The sequence below is a fragment of the Rhopalosiphum padi genome, chromosome 1 (genome assembly GCF_020882245.1).
Source record: "Rhopalosiphum padi isolate XX-2018 chromosome 1, ASM2088224v1, whole genome shotgun sequence".
Classification (NCBI taxonomy): Eukaryota; Metazoa; Arthropoda; class Insecta; order Hemiptera; family Aphididae; genus Rhopalosiphum; species Rhopalosiphum padi.
Window position 1 is genome coordinate 64,457,826 of NC_083597.1, and position 21,835 is coordinate 64,479,660.

General features: G+C 37.7%; 1 protein-coding gene across 4 annotated transcripts in view; it reads right to left on the reverse strand.

Moving 5' to 3' along the window:
* Positions 1-1,363: 1,363 nt before the first annotated feature.
* Positions 1,364-21,835, reverse strand: part of LOC132918493 (brain tumor protein) — a 65,929-nt gene continuing 45,457 nt past the window's right edge. For 3 of the 4 annotated variants that reach the window (XM_060979761.1, XM_060979752.1, XM_060979766.1), the window contains exons 2-3: positions 20,033-20,082; positions 1,364-6,215 (exon numbers count right to left, since the gene is read on the reverse strand). In XM_060979761.1, coding sequence (XP_060835744.1) covers positions 3,559-6,195 — 2,637 coding nt within the window. In that variant the 5' untranslated portion in view covers positions 6,196-6,215; positions 20,033-20,082 and the 3' untranslated portion in view covers positions 1,364-3,558. Of the gene's footprint in view, positions 6,216-20,032; positions 20,083-20,380; positions 21,136-21,835 lie in introns of those variants that run through there. The other variant, XM_060979745.1, reaches the window with a different exon arrangement.

Consider the following 21,835-nt stretch of genomic DNA (forward strand, 5'->3'; position numbering starts at 1 on the left):
ATCAACAAAACATTAAATATTATTATTGGTAGAAGTGGCAGAGGGGAAAATATAACTGAATAGCAGAATTAACCGAAAGTAGTAATTTGTTATCATTAGTAGTCTAAAATAGTAAAATATATAAAATATAATCAATCGTAAATATTATGTCAAACAAAACTTAACACGGTCGAAAAATACGCACCCTGATTAAATTGTTCGGAGTTCGGGAATCTATATTATATTATATATTTTTAATATTAGTGTCTGTTACCAATACCAATTGGAAACGCTCCCATCTTTATGGTGAGCGATGATTAATGAAAACGAACAAAAATTCACTTTACACGTCATCGGTGGCGATGATGATAATTATGATAATAACATAGTAAATTTAAACAGGGGGGAAATTTCTCCTCTTTTTCCCTACGTAATATTTTTATAATTATTATTCTATTGCTATAAAAGTTACGTTGGCACGGTCATTATTAAATAGTAATAAATAATAATATTTATAAATATTATTAAAATACACGTTGTCTACAAGTCTAAAATATCAATAATAATAATAATAATAATAATAATAATAATAGTAATGATAATAATAGTATTAATAGTTATAATAATAATAATAAATTATATTATATAATATACGATAAAAATAAAAAATAAATGCACTATTACAACTATTATAATATAATATAAGCCATTCGTCGTAGATGTCAATGGTATACTGTTCCAATGACGACTCTATATGGACATATTATATATAATAAACGATACATAGGAAACGTGAAACCAGTGTACAAATACGGGCGGGGCGAACACTAACCTTACGCTACTAAGAATGATTATTACCAATATGAAAAGGCACGGTTTGTTTGTTTTCACACACGCACGACGTACCGATGTCATTACCATATTTATTATTATAAAATATGTCGTAAGTGTGCGACGTTCTAATAACTACGGAATAAAATTTATAAAATTAAAAACTAAACCGAAATATAAAATATATCATACAAACATTAAGGGAAATACTTACTTAATAATATCATCTAATGTCAAGCGAATAAAATCTACTTACAGAAAATATAAATAAAAATAATTCAAAACCACACACAAAAAATCACTGACTAGAGGAAATATTTTTTTTCTTTTTTTTTTTTTAAACCTTAGATATAAGAAAAATAAAATAATTGTGGAATGTATATGTACGTATGGGCCATTAAAAACTTATATAGGTAAAAAACACACGAGGAAGTAATAAAAATGTTAGTAGGACGTTTGGAAGAACTTACACGTTAATACAAATATAGTAATATTATGTTACTGATTGGAAAGCGACATCGCTTGGAAAGTAAAAAAATAAAATATTTGGAAATATATTTTCGAAATTAATTATCATGTATTATAAAAATTATATTAAAAAAAAATGTATAACAAGTTTTAATTATCTTTAAACAAAAAAAAAAATAAAAATAAATAATAAGAAATAAATAAAACAAAAAAATGCGCATTGCCGTATAAAAATAATTATAGGAGACAATAATATAATGTGTTATTATTCATTGATAAACATAATAATATTTGATAGTGTTCATATTGTTTAACTTATATTACGATGACGAGGACATTATTTATTACGTTTTCTATTTTAACTTGTTTTCAAATCGAGAACACGAACTTTAGCAACTAATCACGTAACTTAAATGGAGAGACAAGCGCAAGTTTACAAAGCTATTATTAGCTAACTAAATGCCTCATTATTAATTAATATTATAATCGTCAATAATAAATAATAATAAATTCGAAAATATCATTAAAAATGCAAAAATAATAATAATAATAATAATAATAAAAAATAATAATAATAATAATAATAATAATAATAATAATAATAATAATAAACGCGTAAAACACAAACACAAACACTACATTAAAGCTACATTATCATATTAATTTTATTTCTTGGTGCATAAAAAAAAAAAATTAAGAAAAAAATTAAATACTGTGAAGACACTATTATCCTTAACTATAAGAATACGAAAGTACAAAAAATCAATTAAGAATAAAAAGTCTAATGGAATACCGCACATTATACTTTTTTTATATATAAAAAGATGAAAATTAACTAAAATTAAACTCAACAATAATAATATCCAATAACTACTTAGACAAAGAAAAACAAAAACTAGTGAGCAATCCCACTATAACAATTATTACTCCCAATTAAAAAATTATAAATTTTTGTTGATTTAGTACTTTTTGTTTGTACGTTTTATAATTAAGATTTCGTTTTAAACGCTTGATTATTAATATAAAATAACAACGCAAAATATGAGAATTACACACTTACACAAAAATTGATTTAGTAATTATTATAATTCTAGTATAAGTAATTATGTATAATAAATGTATAATTAGGACAAAAAATATTGTAAACCTGTACACGTACTAAAATATTTTTGAGTTCGAATATATAGAAATGAACGAAAAATAAAGGATAAACAACTTAAATAATATATTTTTAGGTAGGTATTTTATCTCAAATAATACAGGTTAAAAAAAATATGGTGCGAGTATCCGTACATTAAGTGGCGAAAAAAAAATAGGAGACTCGGAATCCGAAATTTGACTAGCAAAGTCCCATGGAAAGGAACGCTTCAACAAATCAGAGCAGATACTTTGATGTAATAACAAAAATATTAAAATTAAAATTAAAACAATTAAACAAAATTAAAATTAATTTAGTTTAAAGGCATGTTGGTAAGAAAACTATCCTGGGATTTCAGTACATTTTAATGAATACAAAAATAATAACAAAAATAAGTAAGTTTCGCGCACTAAAGAGGACAAAGACACTCGCTAGCCTAATTATTTTTTTCTTCTACTACTTTTTAAAAGTTATGTTTAATAATAATTAATTCACATAATAATAATACAAAATAACAGTCCTTAAGTTACAAATTACAAGTCTCAGAATTTCAATCTAACCTGGTTACAATAAAATATGTATTTAAAAAAAACATCCAAAGAATAAAAACCCCGCGAAGTTAAAATATTAAAAACGTTAAAAGTTAGAGGTAAAAAAACACAAAAAAAAAAAATCATAATAAAACTAACATGTAATGTTGATGGTTTTTTTTTTTTTTTTTTTTTTTTTTAACTGACATATATTTTTTGTGGGTTTAAGTACTCAAAATGTAACAGGTTTACACTGTGAATTTGCTAAAATGAAACAATAATAATTTACTCAATTAATAAAAACATAATTATGTAACTGTACTCCTGACAGGCATTAAACGCTCAGGACATAATGATAATATATGTATATGTATGTATATAATAAACGCGCACAAACCTGCGACATTTTTTTTTTGCATAACAAAATAATGTGTGATGAGCAGTGGACACAAAGAGAGCGAACAACTTTTTTTAGTTTGGGTGGGGGAGAAGAAAAGAAAAAAATGTTAACAGATTTTTTTTTACAAAACAAAAAAAAATACCGTTGACATTTTTTTGTTTTTCATGGCGACTTGATTCAATTTAATTTTTAGGAATGCTTAATAATGAGATCTACATTAACATCGGAGGTATTTGAATGTAACGGTAGATGTACAGCCGATAGTCCTTGCTGGCCAGCACGACGGAGCCGTCGTCCATGAGGGCGACGTCGAAGCACTGTGCGTGCTTGACCTTGGACTCGAGGGCGGACACCAGCTGGCCCTCCTGCGTGAATATGGTCAGATTGAAATTGTTGTGGTTGTCGGCGATGAGTATCTCCCCCGAGGCATTTATGCCCACACCGATCGGATAGTTGGTGATGCCCTGACTGCCAATCTGCCGCAGATACTGGCCCTCGTAGTTGAATACCTTGACGCAGTGTGCCCGGTTGTCGGATATGAATATCTCCTGTTTGTCGTTGACCACCACGCCATTGGGGAACTCCAGGTGTTTGGAGCAACCGAACTTGACCAGCACGTTGCCAGCCTGGTCGAAGATGATGACACGCATCACTTTGCACTCAACCACCACGATGCGGCCTTTATTGTCGACGGTGATGCCGCGCGGGTGCTGCAGTATGTTAGCGCCGAACTTACGGACGAACTGTCCGTACTGATTGTAGATCTGGATCTGGTGCGTAGGCGACCGCTCTGTGACGATTATGTCACCAGACGGCTTAACCACAGCCACGCGGTTCGGGTACAACAATTGCCCGTCCCGTTTGCCACACTCGCCAAACTGGAACTTGAATCGGCCCTCCTTGTCGAATATCTGGATTCGGTGGTTGTTGGTGTCCGCCACAATGATGTCGTTCTGAGCGTTCACTGCAACGCCACTGGGCTCAGTGAACTGTCCCTCCATAGCGCCGAACTCGCCGAACTTGCAGTGGTAGATCATCTTGTGCCGTTTGATTTGGGACTTTGGCGGAAATATAGACGCAGTAAACAGCTTGCTGGACAGGTCTAGTATGGAGTCGTTATTGTCGATGGTCAGCGGGAAGTCAGCGCTGCCGTTCTGGAATATGTCACCACTGCCGCCATTGGACCACTTCTCGTACGGGTTGATGCTGTTCATACCACCACCACCGCCGCCGCCACCACCGTTGCCACCATTGCCACCACCCATGCCGTTAATTCCATTCATGTTGCCGATGGCGTTCAAGTTCAAGTCACCAATTGAGCTGGCCGAGAACGGTCCCAAACTGTTTACACTATTGAATCGCTTGGACAATATGTTGTTGGTGTCGTACTGGCCGGATGACAGCGGGCTAGTGGACGTCAGCCCGTTAGAGTACGGACGTTCGATGATACCTCCGTTGCCGCCTCCACCGTTGGTGCAGTTTCCCCCGTTGTGCTGCTGCAGCAGGTCCGCGGGACCACCACCACCGTTCATGCAACCGTTGGAGATGATTGCCGAGTTTCCGTTCATCAACGACCCGTTTGTCGGACGGGCGATTGGCGGCTGTTTGCCTGGTCCGATCACTCCCAGTTCGGTGCTGGACCGCACGTACCCAAACGTGTTCCGTACGCCCACCTGTATGGCCTGATAGTTGGACACGAATTCCAGATCACATATGTTCTGTACGCTGTTATCGGGTTCGTAGCTCATCAGCGACTGCAGCTTGGAGTCCAAAAGTTTCTTGAACAGCAGGCATTCGACCACATTGGCGTTTTTGGTCAGACGGTCAACAAACTCGCCAGTCTGATAGATCTTGTCCACCACCTCCAAGCCTTTCTGTGACGCCTCATTTAGCGTCAGCTGCTTGGCGCTGTACACGCTCTCTACTTCCTTCAGTAGCTCCTGTTTACGTTCCTCAAGCATGGACCGGTAAAAGGCGAACGTCTCGTTGATCTCGTTCTGTGCTTTGTGGTACTGCACCTGCAATTTGTTGGATGTGTGTTCAATGTTCTTCACCATGTTGCGGATGTCGGTCGCCTTGACCTTGCTCTCCTGTACCGTTCCGTTGAGTATGTCCAGCAGCTTGACCCCAATGTCGCTCAGGTGCTCCACGTCATGCATGCTGAACTGATGGTCACTGAGCGTACATTCCTTACACACGGGTACGTTGCACGTGCGGCAAAAGTATTTGAGCGACTCGTTCTTGTGACGGGAACAGAACACCACGCGGTCACCCACGCTGGTCGGTATGAACGCGTTCTTCGTATCGTCACCGTTCTCGAACGTCAGACCGTGCAGGCGGTGGTCTTCGAAACAATTCATGAATTGGTGAGCCATCATGCAGTTTGCGCACAGCGTTTGCTGACAGTCGTAACAGTATGCTACTACGTTTGTGTTGAGATTCTTGCAGCCTTTGCACACGCCCGCAAACTTGTCAGGGTTCACTTCGATCGATCCGTTCACGGTGAAGTCTGGCAACAGTCCGGATATTCCGCGGTTTGTGAGGATGCACTCCTGGTGACAGTTGGGGCACGTGATTTTCTCCGGTTGGTCCTGGTTATTCTCTAAGCAGGCGTGACAGAACGTGTGTAGACAAGGAAGCACTCGCGGGTTTGAGAATATCTCATGGCACAACTGGCATTTGCGGGGACCAGTGTTGTTGCTCGTTCCACTGCCACCTGTGGACACGCCCGAACCGCTGCTATCTGAGTCGGTTGGTGAGTGGCTAGATGACAATGATCTATTGTAGTCCGGGCCGAACGTGTTGAATCCGGATAACGAATCTAGAGACGGCGTAGGAGAAGCCATCATTTAATCCAACGGGTTTAAATCTATAACACATCAAAATAGACAGGTCAATAAAAATGTTATACTACTATAACGTAAAGCGATGAATATAATATTAATATTATATTTTTCCATATAATTATTATTACGCTAGTGAGCAATTCGTCACATAACGCAATTAAAACAACTAACAACAACAATGATATACATAATTTTTCAATTCATATTGTTTGTTTATATTTTATTATATATAAATATATGGATAATAAAAGGCTCATGTGTTTGGTGTATTTCTGAATTTTCAAACTATGAGTCATCGCGAACGATAACTATATAGCCGGTGCGGGGTTACTATGGTTACCGACGCTGCATCATCATCTGCACGATTCCACGGGGAGAAAACGCACACTTCCGCCATTGACCTCTCTGCCGTCACCTGCGTCCACCCACCTACTGGCCCTAACTATGCAGCGCACGCGCATCCTATAGCTTTTGTGTTGACACTCAGTTCGTGACTACACACCGCCACAAGGGTCAATGAACCATAAACATTTCCGACCGTTAAACTTCTGATGTTGTTACAATAATACCAAACGTTTTATCTTTAAACTTGTAAACAAAATTATTTAAGATAATAAACACCTATGACTATGAGTCAATATTAGCTTGAAATTTTAAATTTAAGGGAAGACATAATTAAATAATAATAATAAAAAAATCTAGAAACAAAAATGAATTAATGGGTAGTATAATTTAATATATTTGTTATTGTATTTAATGTAATTATAAAAGGACTTTTGGAGTTTATAAATAAATGGGTATATTTTGGTACATTCTACACAGAAAGCGGTCAAAATGTTTATTCTAATACATATGGGTAAAGTATCTTTGTTCAAGTTCAGTTTAATTTGGTAATCTACTTCAGATATTTATTTGCCAAAAGAAAACATTGAATTCTTGACACGCCCGATGCCCGAGAATATATTATAACTATTAAAGCAAATTTTAAGACTCGAGGAACACCACTCAAGGTGGCCCGTTTGTTGATTTTGCCGTTATTTTTCTACTCCGCACAACAATAGCTTGAACATGTTTGTCAAGGGGCGACAAAAAAATATAAATGGCTCACCTACCTGAGAGAAAATAATAAAATGTTGAAATAAAAAAAAATGCTTTTGTTAATACGTCGATTAACGTTATATAAGGATTAACATAATTTTTCGGACACACACATGACTGACATGGGTTTCTATACAACTAAGAAAATCTGTATACACAAACTTGTACCACCGTGTATGAGAACCAAACAATTTGTAGGGTAATGAGACCGCTTTTACATGGTGGTGAGGACGCGACGTATAAACACATAATATGGCGGGACTTGTGAGAAATAACGTGACAACGGGGGGGCCCATCTTCTAAAAGGTGGTTCCCTTGTGTGCATTTTCCCCCTATCCTTTCATGTTTATTAACTAAAAATATTTTAAAAGGATCCACACCCCGCGGATTTTTTTTATTAAGCGGTTTTATTGCTATTTTTCCCTCCACTGCTAATTTTTGGTTTTCAAAAACCTCCTTATACCGTGGTTGTTCTTACAAACACGAGTTGCTGTACTATATCTACTTGTTATTATTGTATTTATTTACCGACTAAAAGCCGTACGAATGATATTATTTCTCTGTTAGGCGAGAATGGTTAGAGAATAAACGCATTATTATACGACGCGGCAATGCGGGGGCGAGAAAAACAGTATACTAGTGGTCGATTGCTTTCGTTTCCACGGCAACTAGTTGTTGCTCCCTCGTACAAGTACATAAGACTAAAACAATGGCATTATATGCACGGTGTGCATATATGGTCGTTTCTCCGGAAACCGAACATAATATAACAACGAAAAGAAGCTCAATTTCATACAAAATATACATATTATGTTTATGCGTATAAATAGCAAATTACGATAAAGCAATGCAATCAAAATATTTTCAAGACTTTATTATTAAATTTAAAATGTTGAAGTTAATAGTGAACATTGCTCTAAAGCTTTAATTACGATTTTCAATAATCTTAAGTACTTATGAAATATTATCATAAATAACACACCTGCTGTGCAATATCGAGGTAATTCAAGTTTTTCACCTCGAAATAACATTTAAAAATGTTAAATCTTAAGGACCTACTGTTAAGGCACGTGAGCAGTAATAAATAATAATTAGCAATCGCTCTAAATTTCGACAAATAATTTTTTTTTTGCTGCGGGTGGTCTGAAATCTGAAGGCTTCTTTAATACATTTTATAACAACAACGAAGAAAAAATATACACACACATGCACAATCGACCTTGGCAGAGTGTCTAGACGTTATATTCTTTTGGCTCCTCTGGTCCAGCTGCAATGTACAAAACGTGGGCGGGCGGGGTTATCCCCACAAACATTATTATTTAGCTGTATAACTCGTTGTTCTTTGATTCTTTTTTATTATTGCCTTTTTTTATTGTTGTCTGGCGCGATTCTTGGAAAATTCTAACCTGCAGATAAACGGCACATTCGAAATTTAACCATGTGGGTTCCCAATACAATTAAAGTGTATACACCTACCCAATAAATAAAAATCAAAAATATCACTGCAGTTTGTAGCCTTCAAATTTTCGGTGGAGTACCTTATTATATTATTTTTTTTATTATAATGTGGTTAGTAATATCCGTATATAAGCAACAGGGACAAACAGCGTGGATTATTGATTCGCCTTGGGGGAGGACCTTGAGCCCGGGCGCTCGCGTGGACAACTGGGGTCGGCGACCGCAATTCCCGACTAAAAAAAAACAAACTTCCCGTTTCCCCTAAAAAAATACAACCAGAATTGTTGGAGGGAGTTGGCAAAAAATATCTAGTAATTTTTCAAAATCAGAAAGAATAAAAATTGTAGCAAACTTTTGTTTTTATTCATTACAATACGTATTGTAAACCTATTGAAGACGTTAATTAAAATAAATAAAACTTCTATTTTTCTTCCGAACAATCTCTGTCCAAGACTTTATTATAAGTCTAACACGGTCAGTGGTAAATGTTTGTTGAATATTTTAACCGTTGTCAAGTAAACGCGCTTGTAAAATGTTTCCGGTTTTTTTTTTAAATCAAATGATTCATCATTGGTACAGAAATATTGAAAAACCAGAACCTTTACAAAAATACATTTAATATAGCCTAACCGCGGTAGTATCTTATGGGGCCATGACTGCAGGCTCCGATAGGGAGTAGCAACTTTTCACTATTATCATTATGTTGAAACTCCTAATTAACCCGGGTACTGAGATCATTACCTCTATAGAAACACCGATACCGATAGCGAACAATCAATTTTCTCATTTTGTTTTATTATATTTTTGTTTTAGTTTTGACCCGGATTTTTGTTTTGTTTCCTTCGAAATCTATCACACCTCAGTACTGTAAAACAATTGGAGGTGCGTCGACCAAAACCAAACTAAATAACGACCCCATTATAATAACATAATATATCCATGACTCCATGTGCCATACTGTCATTTATGATGATTAGAATAATAAAAAAAAAATTATTCTGAATCGAAAAAGAAAGAAACGCATGAGGCGCGGTGTTCCCGATGGTAGTGGCGGCGGAAAACAGTGTGACCAACAGCGATCACCACCTCCATACGAACCTTAACCTTGGCGTGCGTAAATGTTGTGGTAGGTCGAAAATGAGAAAATTCATACGCATACACGACGGAGAGTATGGTGTTAATCCGGTTTTTACGCATCGCGTTTGCGCCGGCGGCTACGCGTATACAACTTTGCCATAAATATTATATATTTATATACAATATACATATATACATACATAGGTACCTCCATTAAATTATACACAATATCACATCATATTGAACATATAATATTGAATAACATTTTACGATGGTTGGGGGTCTTCGTTTACTAACTATTGATATGACGAATCATGTACACAGCACACACGTGGTCATAGTTATAGTGGCGTACGTGCAGACCGTGTGCGAATGTAAATTACTATTACATCGATATATAGTATATATATGTATAATATATAATATATTACATTATACATATATTATTTGTATCGATATACCGTGCGCACGACCGGCTGTGGAGGCGAGTTATTAAGACGAAACGTTGGCAAAAACGTTACAATACTATATTTAATATAATTCGTTATATTTCGTCTCTTGCATAATCCGCTTGGTAAACGACACAATACATGATAATCATCATTACGTGAAAAAAATAACGCCGATGACAGAGTGGGTGGAAAGGGAGCCTTTACATATTATTATAATATTAACAATATTCGAGTGCGATACACATTTTCATAGCACATTAGAGAAAGTGCGTCGAAGAAACAACGTTTATTGAGCGAAGGGAAAAAGAGAAGGATAAAAACCTTTTTTTCTTTTGTTCCACCGTGGCGCCAAATTGAGAATACGACATACGAAAACCGCTGCCAAAACAACAACGCGGTAATTGTACGGAAAAAACACGGCACGCAAGTCTTTTGTCGGCAGCGGGTGCCGGAGCACCTGGCGGCGGCTGTGGTGGTCGGGCGAGCATAACAGTCACCTGCTCGATCGTCGGTCTTTTGTTGGGTTTCGCGCAGTGAAAGGCGGCAAGCAAACTTCAAAAAAACGGTTTCAGGGCGTCGGCCGATATACACGATGTTTGGTCACAAAATAATAATAATAATAATAACATAGAAAATGCGATTTGGGTCGTCGATGTGTGGTGTGTGTATTTTATTATATTTATTATTATGTGCAGTGACCGGCGTCCCGATGATTACAGCCTGAAGCTTGCTTGCGTTTTAAAACTGCACCCCTACTATGATACTAATAATATTAAAACTATAATAACAACAACTTAAGTGCACACGCGTTAAAGACGCCAAAGAGGGACAAATCACACGCGTGTATCGCAGCGTGGTGGGAGAAAGTACTATATACGCACGATAAATGGGGTTTAGATCCGGTCTGATATACATATTATTATGATGTTACACAACACACATACATACACCACACATAAACCGGTGACATAACACGGACAAAAGCGTACATAAAAATATAAGTAACGCATAGTAAAAAGGTATCATATCCTTTTTAGTAGAAAACCACACATTATTTATTGCCTCGCGTGTAGATGTATATACGAAAAGACATCGTAAATTATCGACGATCGCACGTCCAAGAAACATAACGCACTAAAAGATATATTTTACCGACTTTAGGAAAGTACAGGTAATTAACGTTTATGACTGAAATTATTACATAAACCGAATGCTTTATATTTGTTCAAGTATGGATGGACGTCATACGTCAATCCGTGCGAAATTATGATCGAATTGGGTCACTGGGTTGCGTCGAACGTATTTCGCGCGTCCGTTAAACAATCGCAAGTGTCCTCGTCAGCCGACCGTCGACGTCGTATGTCAAGGTCCGAAAAACCATGCGAAATTTGGTGCAAAAACGAGGGGAAAAAAGTCATCTCTCAATGACACACGGTACGATTAAACGGGGCGGATGCGAGGACGGTGCAAAATTATAAAGCCGGAGTGGAAATCACAAAAAAACCGATCGAGGTCGTCGTGATCGCGTATTAATTGTTGATGCGCGTTTTACATCAACCACGAGGACACAGGGTGTAAATGCGACTTTTGATAACTCGACCGGGAAGCACAAACTCGGATGACTGGAGGACGACCGAATGCGCGAGCGAGAATTATCCAACCATATAATCAATATATGCCTCATCGTCGTAATTTGCGTGTAAAGTATAATATTATTATTATGTTGCGACCAACCTTCGACGGACGATGATAATACAACATAACATGACCCATTGGCACAGATAAGTCTCGCACTAGCACACAATATTAAACATACAACATACATAATAATAATATGAGAATAATAATGATAATAAGACGCGCGCAATCGGACTACTTTCTAACAAAATACACGTCGTCGCCTATGGTTACGTATTGTGTGCGGCGGCGACGACGACGGGCGTGTGCGCTGCACGACATAATATTATGTCTTTCGATTCTGCCAGATATAATAAAATACGATTTACAGTGTTACGTGTGTAGTGTGTTTGTCTTGGCATGACGACAACGACACTATACGTTTCGTGGAAGAGAAAAAAAATCGAAATTAACAAATAAAAAATTTGAGATTTCCGAAGAGCCAAGCGACCGCCGGCCCGTGAAGGTCATCGTCGTCGAGGCGACAACGGCGTGAAAACACACGTACCTACAATACATGTTGTGTGCACGTCGCGGCGGTGCGATCGACCGGCCGCCGCGGCAACTAGTGGGAAATCGCATATTAGTCACGCGAAGCGCAAGGTCTTCGGCCGGAAAACCATGCGGTCCGGACCTGCTTGCCGCCGCCCAACGACTTTTCCTTTCTATAAGATGACTACCATAATACGCGTTCACCCTTCACGCGTCTTCTGCAGCCTTCACGGATCGCGTGTAATCCATCATCTTCGCGTCATCGTTGTCGCCGTCTTAGAAATTATATTATTCAACGTGGCGTTACCAGCTTATGATATTACGTATCAGGTGAGTGATTCTTTTATCAAAGAACATTAATTATTTCAAAAACATTGACGTTTTTGAAAACAATTTTTATTAGAAATAGAAATTAAAAATTCTATTAAGAAATGAATAAAAAAAAGATAAAAACTATGGTCAATGATATAATTTTTTCAAAAATGTAGTTTTCAAATGACCTAAAATTGTAATTAAATACTAATAGAAATACGTCATGTGTGTGATATGATTATTTGTACACTGTTAACGAAAAAACTACCATAGTTTGTTGTATGTATGACGACAACGACGATTTCGAAATTAAAACGCGCGCACGCAAAAATATAATAATATTGCAAATACGATTAATGTATTACGCGAGCGGAAGATTTGGGTCGTTCGAGAACGAGTTACGAAAACGTTCCTACTATTGGACTACTCTGCGTGACGTATTATAACGAATTATTATGCGAATCCACCGCACTGCGTGACAATCCATACAAACGTTTAAATTATTATTATTAATAATATTATATTTCCATAATTTTTTCTTCAATGACTGCCACATCGGTATTACTGCCGGTACATAGCTGCCCACGTAAGAAATCATCGCCGAAGACGACATTGTACGAATATTCATTATCAAAATAACGAGCACTTTAAAAAATACTTGTGTGTTATTAGGACCGCGTCCAGTATTGTTAGCTCGTGTCAATTTCAAAAAATGTACACTGCAACGACGGCGGTGGTCGTCGTCGACATAGAACTTATATGAGACGTGTAATGGATAAAAGGAAACAATAAAAATGATGATAATAATAATAATAATAATAATAATTTGACGATATTGTGTATTCGCGACAACGTATTTCCGCCACGTGCTTGTTGCTGCATTGGTTCTCAAAACAAATTATATAAACCATTACCGAATATATTTTTTATGGTGGGGGTGAGCAGAGGAGGTTGTAAGAATAATTATTTTTTTGAACACACGCGACGAAGAAACGGGGTCGTCAAGACAAAATGACGTAATCTGAAGCAAAATAAATGCCGTTCTCGTTATAAGTCATCCTCTCGGTATATCTCGAAGTCTACAAAACCATAGTCTAACGCGAATTTTTATTTGCCATAATACGGATTGCGCAATTTTTGTTTTTGGCACACACTACTCAACTACCGTCGTTACCTCTCCGTCCGGTTATTAAAATACAGTGTAACCGAGGAGAGTTGCACTACACCCAATAATATAACATATAATACCACAACAATAACAGTATAATATAATAATAATAATAATCGTCAAAATGTCATAACCGCGTTCGTCGCAAGAACTTCAAATCGTAGAGAGGTTGAAATAAAACCTAATCCGGCGTAATTGTTACGCAATATTTATTAGTATATAATGCGTGAAATAGTAATACTGGAGTCTCCTTTTACAGCGTGGGCGCAAATTATTATCATTATTATTATTATTATTATTGCACGACAAACAGAAAACTCATTTTTTAAATATCATTATTACAATAATTATTATTGAATAATGATATTACTTTACGACGACAACACCCGCCGCCAAGTAGTGGAAATACTGGTTGCGGCGGCCACTACCCTGGGCGGCGGCGCGACGGTTAACGCCCGGGAAAAAAATAAAAGTGGTCCCGCTGCCCTACCGTTCGTTGTTACAGACCGCATGCGAACGACAGTGAAATAATAATAAAACCGACAGGCGCGCTAGCGCACAGCTCACTATACGGTGGAACGCACACGATCGTCTGTGAAAAAAAAATACGACGAACGAGCTGCAGTTTCGACATATTGTGATAAATATACCACGCGTGTGCGTATATAATATTATTCTTATAAACATAGTTTGCATGTCGTAATGCACGATCGGAATCCACGACGATTAGTACCATAAGCAAAAATAAACGATATTATTAAGTATTCTCGTCGTAACGGCATTTCAGAAAACCCGATAAGTTTATGAAAAAATACAATTTAAATATTCTTCTTTGGATACCACTATAAAATATTATAACAGAAAGGATTAAAACAAAATAGGTTAGCGCGAATCATAAACCAGATATTATATTATTATTTATGTTTATTGTAAAGCCAACGCGGTCATTATTTAATAATAATAATATTACGTAGAGTATAATTTACGTAATTGCACACAACACACGCCGTCGAGTACCTATTGCTAATACGAGCGGGCGCACGCGCGTAGGAGTAAGTAACGAGACAACACGCTCGGTTGGCCCGCCGGTGAGTCACAGCGACTTACACTTGCGCGCCCATGCGATCTTAAGGAAAACAACAATCGCGTGTAAACGACCGGCGAGGCGGCGGAGGGGTTAGATAATATTACATGTGCGATGTGCATCAGCGGACTATAATATATTAGCATAAATTTAAAACTCCACTGTCACGAAAGTTTGAAAACTCGACTGGGAGAACTAAACTTACCTACAACTACTAAAATGATATTATATATACCTAGTGTGTGTGAGAGAGAGTGTATGTATATGTGCATGTCACCTGCCGGAAAAGTATATAAATAAACAAAATAAACCCAACAAGAGTAGACGCGAGAGATAACTTTTAACGTATCCGGCGGGCAGGTCTGGTGGTAATCCAGATTAATTGGTCAAGCGAAACGTCCGAATCCTAAGTACCGCCGTACCGGGCTAGATGCTTTAAATAGATAACGTCGACGACGGAAGGAAAAATCGTTCGTGTGTTATCGCGAAGGTTCCGAGGATCGCGATAATATGCATTAAGCGTATTATAGTGTACGAAACATCGTCGTATAAAGTTTTTTTTATTTAAAAACTATATAGAAAACACGCAACCATGTGATTAAAAGTTCAAAAAACAATTTCGAGTCATCCATGACGTCATTATCATCGCTAGAAATATTTAATGTTAATTAATAATTTTAAGTATAAAAACATAAGACATAAATCTTCGTATTGGTTAAAACAATAACCATTTTTTCCAAGAAGAAAAATATCGAACGGAATTATTACAAGTGAAATTTTCGATCTAACAAAAAAATTTATTTTTAAACACAATACAAACGACATCGTAAATAAAAAAATACAATTTTCACAAACACTAACGACATAACCAATAATGTTGACCACGTTTTTGTGTATTGGATATTTCACCGAAACGATGGTATTGCTGCTGCTACTGCAACAAAGCATATTATACTATTATACAACTCGAACGTCGTAGAAGATTCATTTACGAGTGTTGGATCGAGTTTATTACCGACCAGTTTTAATGACGATCATCTGGATCAGCAACAGAGACCGGCGTGGCCGACTGGTTTTGAGTAATGAATATAGTAGTGTCACAAGGGTAAAATATCTGTACGAAATGTCATGTAATATTATTATTATTATCGTTATTCTTGAGCACCAATAAAAAATCTAAAAAATTGTCTTTAACGTTATGTTTTAATTATTAGCATTAATTCTTCAAAAATCGGTTGTTTTATAGTTAAATAAAATATATGAAATGAAAAACACAAGCAACAGTTCGAATGTCTACTACCGTGTATATTCGACGACAATGAAATCGAAACGAATGTAAACAAAAACGGGTTTTGAGAACCCCTTGGGTATTTTGGGAACGCGCGCGCCAGCCAGGTCCTCTGTGCAGACGCGTCGCATATTATTATATATTGCTGCGACGACGACGACGACGCAAGGGGATCAATAAAACGAGACGGAGAGAAACGACATCGTCGTAGTCCGTCGAACACAACACGTGTGTATGTTATGTGTATAATATTATTATGTGTGAGTGCCACTGTACCCCATCGTTCTCAACACACGAACGCTAGCAGACATTATGTACGTGTATAATAATGATAATAATAATAATAATGAAAATAAATGCAGCGATCAGAAACGTACCATCATCAGCACAGGTCGAGCCATACGGTCGTCACAGTCGTTCTAAATCTCCCCTCGTCATACCACCGACGCCGCCACCACCACCACAAACTCATGGCTATTATATGGCATAGAAACCATGAGCGTCGAGCAAACAATGAATGAAGCTTTTGTTTTAAATTTTCATAAACAAAATGGAAAGGAATTCTGTCGCATAACACGACGACCGCGACGGAGGAAAAATAAAAAAGCCCAATTAACGGTGTTTTGGACTGCAATGTAAACATGCGACACAAACGGACCACGTGTTTTACGCCGCCAGAGTACAAAATGCACAAGACGACGACCGTGTGCGTCTATAAATATGGCTATGGGTAAAATAAAAATAAATAAATAAAAGGAAGGAAAACGGGAGTACCACCCGGTAGCTGACGCTTGGCACCAGCTGGTTTTTGGCCCAAAGAAGAATATAATATGTGTTTGGATTAACTCTCCGTCGCGCTCTATCGTAGTAATCTTTCTCTCCTTTTCGGTTTTTTTTATCTCTCCGTCACTCTAGTCAAGAACACCCCTCCAGGCACGAAAAAGAATAATATACCCAACGAATTACACACATGTGGCCCCGACACGTAATTGTCGCTCTATTTATTACACACGCACACGGCCGTAACCAGGGCCACCTCGAGTAAAGAAGTTTACAAAATAATATTATAAAATATATTCAATATAATGTGTGTACCTTTTTCTTATTTACAATACGATTATTTAAAAAGTTACACGAAAAATAAATATATAATAACGTATACTCGGCGGACTACGACGACGATGATAATATTATACAATGTCGTTAAGGAATAAGGATATGATGAAATAATACGCACTCGTTATTACACGATTGTGTTTCGAATAAGAAATCCAATACGTCTTTATTGTACAACAACTAATACTACTGCTGCTACTACTTCTACAACTTACAACTAACTACTATTACACTGCAGCAGCATACCTCTCTAATGTATTATGTTATTGCTTGTTAAACGAATGTAACGAGTAAAGACGACGAATCATTACGACAAATTGCTTTCGTACCGTTGTCGATTTAACGTATTTCTCGGGAAAATATCTGGGATAATAAACTACGTCCAAAAACCACCACCAGTCATGTGTGAAGCAGATTTTTCTTCAAAACTATAGGTTCGGTCGAAAAACCACGTAAAATAAAAATCGGTATACATTTTGACGATACAAAATGTGTATTCGATTAGAATTCGGTCGGGTCGAAACACACACAATATAATCATACAAATGCGCCGAAAAGAGATGATTACAAAATGACACATGCATTGCCCACAAAATAATAATAATGACATGTACGCGTATATAAATCGTCCGTAGCACATTACTCAACAGCGGGAGAAAGTCTAGTCGTCCTTGAAAACAAAAACATCGCTATGACCCTAACCTCCGAGCCAGCGGCGGGTCATTAAAAGTCCGCCCCCTACTACTGCTTAACACTACTCTTCTTCTCCCGTCACGGACGGTTCTCGTAAATTTTCGTTACCTTTTGAAAAATACGATCATATACCGAAAAGACGTCGCCGGTTTTCTCACGACCAATGTGTGTGGGTGTGTGGGAGTACCCAGTACTTAACGCGGTGTATACATAATATCGTTATTACCTGTACCGCGCGTATGGTATAGATATATAGATATAAACGTGGGGTAGTCGACCTGTTGGAAGGACAAAGGTATATCTTCGACAGAGATGGACCGTGACGTCGGCGGCGGCAGAGAGCCTCTCCGCGCCGGTCGACCGTAACAATAATTGGTGTGGGACGACGGTCGGCGGGCAGAGGAGAGCATCCGTCCGAAACAAAGAACCTCGGTCGACCGTCGTCACTGCCGCCGCCTTGCCCCTACCCCGTCCATATGCCGGCCATGTCGGTCGGTCGGTCGGCTGGCAATGTTGTCGCGTCTGCCAGTAGCCACCGCCGCCGCTGTAACGACAAAAGAAAAAAAAAAGCGCGCGAGCGTTCTCGACGAAAAACTGGTCGCACGCGACCGTCGGATCGGCGCGCCGCTCAAAGGTTGTCGACCGGTCGTACACGAGTTTTTATTTTTCTACAACACACGACCGAGTTGAGCACTTAAAATAGTAAAAGTTAAATAATTAATAATGATAATATTATTATGTTCTATACCGGCGCCCCTCAAACAAGGCCGCCGCCGGCAGACAATGACCACGTGTCTCACGCCCACACCATGCGGTCTCCCCCGACATAGTACTCCCCTCTCCGCTTTAGAACAACGAGGCTTTACGCTTTTCTCTCGGTCGGAATGACCTCGGTTGGGTCACACTCGTCTGTACTGCTCTACAACTAACATCTCAGAAAATGATATGATGGCGGCGAAGAAGAGCGGGGTGAGGTGACTGGAATGAAGGCGTTGTGATCGTGTATGGGTTTTTTAATTTTTCGAGTTTCGTTGTACGAATTTAGTTTTTCAAGAAAAAAAAAATTTAACGCCCAACGTCGACGGGTGACATAGATTAAGTACTTGTGATGAGTTCTCAAAAGTCGGGGAACGAGCGCAGCAATTTGATGTGTTGCATCATCGATTTGAAAATTTGAAAGAGAGGGGAAGTGAATAAAAACAACGGATTCGACAGAAACGATTAATACTATTTCAAAAACAACGCATAATATGATATTTTCATTTGTTTTATCGAAATTCTGCAGATTATTATTATTTTTTTTTTTTATTCTAAATGTGTACATTATTTTGATTTTTTTTGTTTTTATCATATGTGCCGACGTCCGTCACAGTTATAACAAAACGTGCTCGCTATCGCCGTCGTCCGACTACGATATTGTATGCATGTGTGCGCGAGTTACTAATAAGTAATAACTACTAACTACGGTATTAAAACATAAATTTACTTCCTCGGCGGCGATACAAGGGCATGGCTATATAATAATATGACGGCCAACTGCGCAAAACCCCACGAGTGTTGTTCGTAACGTGTCAAGGGCCCTGCGTCGCTCTATCGTCGCCTAATAGGAGGAGGAGGACGTGTACATAACGTGCACAAAGGACCAGCTGATTTTTACCTGCCAACGACTAAAAACTACCCCCTAAACCTACAACAATACACCTTGTGTGGAATGCACACCGGGAGGGTTGAGATCCGTCCGTAGATTCGTCGTCGTGGTCAATAAGAATTACCTACGAAAGAACGTTTTTTCAGTTGTTGAATATAACACGCTCTTAAGGGTTATTATTATTCTAAAAGGGACGCTAACTCGAAATCAAACGTGGAAAAATATCTAATATTAGCTAACTAAATAATGATAATATTATCGTGAAAACGTCTCTTACCTTTGACACTGTTCAACAAATTACAGCAATTCGGTCGTCTCAATTCCATTCTGAAACACGAACAAAATTTTTCCACATTAGTCGGGCTAAATATATAACATGGCATATAATATCATAACACGTCACATTATCGTTGTGTACGTCGTTCGCTATACACGCGCGGAATATATATATATATATATATATAAATTAACGTTAAAATACACACACACACGCGCACGGCGTGAATTTAAGCGGGATACAAGGAAATTCCGTTTGCGCGATAAAAACATGGGAATAGATGCGTGCGTGCAAGTGTGTACGGCCGACGCGACTGCAACGGCGGTGACGATGGCGACGAAAACTTACCACCAAAGTCCTGTGGTGCGCTATTGTACAGCGTGCGTGCGTGTTATTCTTATTATTCTGCTGTGTGTATTTTTTTCTCTCACCGATCGGAAACGAACACACTTGCGGATCTTCAACGAATGATTAAAAAAAACGTAATAATAATAATAACACTTAACACTTATAAAATAAAAATATAATAATAATAAAACAAACAAACAAACGAGCGAGGAAAAATTATTTGATAATAAACAAAATATAACAACTATACTGTTGCACACACGCGCGTGCGGTCGTGACGATTTTGTTATTACTGAAAATTTCCTTTTTTTTCCATTCGTTTTTGTTTCACTTGAACATTTTTTATTTCATTTTTTTTTGTTCTTAAATCACGAGGAAAATAAAAAAAAAAAATCAATAATAATGAGAAAAAAACTTAACAGCGGACTAACACACACATACGGAATTTAAAAATTAAAAAAAATTAAAACTTATTATTTCCATCTACTTTACAACAAAACATAAACGTGAATTTTTTTTTTTTTTTTTGAACCGGCTCGCGCACGTAAGCGACGTCTGCATGAATGACGGTATGGGAACCGGCCGATCAACTAAACTGCGTGATCGTCTGCCGTGGCGCGGTGGTGACGGCGGCGACCCGGTAGCCCAGGTGATGGGACCGAGTGCGCGCCGGCTACGCGCCACCAGCAGCGCGCTCTACCGGGACACGCGTTTTCTTCTCTCGCCGTCCCCCACCGGCACCCGTTGCAACCGCCGTCCGCCGACGCCGCAACGCTCCAACAAACCATCCGACCGCGCTTGACCGGCCATTGATTACGCGACGTAATTTCATTATTTTTCATTTCCACGCCATCGAAATAGAAAACAAATGCCCACCCGTTACACTACGCACCACCATCACGAGTTTAACGGTCTCAAAGTATTCGAAAACTCGGTTGAATGGCGCGGATCAGGGAGTTGGCAAAAGGCGATACCCCTCCCGGTAGTCAGTATGATTGGAATACATTGGTAAAATATGTAAAAAATCAGTTTTTGTTTTTTATATTTAAGCTGGAATAGTATGCAATATGTGGAGAGGGAAATATGTTCTGTATCCACGTTTGGGATAGGTAATCGTCTGTACATGCAATTTACACACTTTAGTTGACTATCCATCATTACACCGCACTGGTAAAGTATTGTTAAGCAGACTTACAGCGGCGCTGCAGTCGTGAGAACGAGTAATATTTTTCACATTTGGTCTTTGCGGGTCTTAATAAAATAAAATTCCTACGATATTATCCAAGTGTTTATTTGAAACAAAATTTTAATAATTTTAATAGATAATATTATGCTTGTAATTTACAATATAGATCACACGATTATTTTTTATACTGTAAAATATTTTATTTTGGATTCACAACAATTATTTACATATTTAAATATTTAATATTATATTTATATTATTAAAAGTAT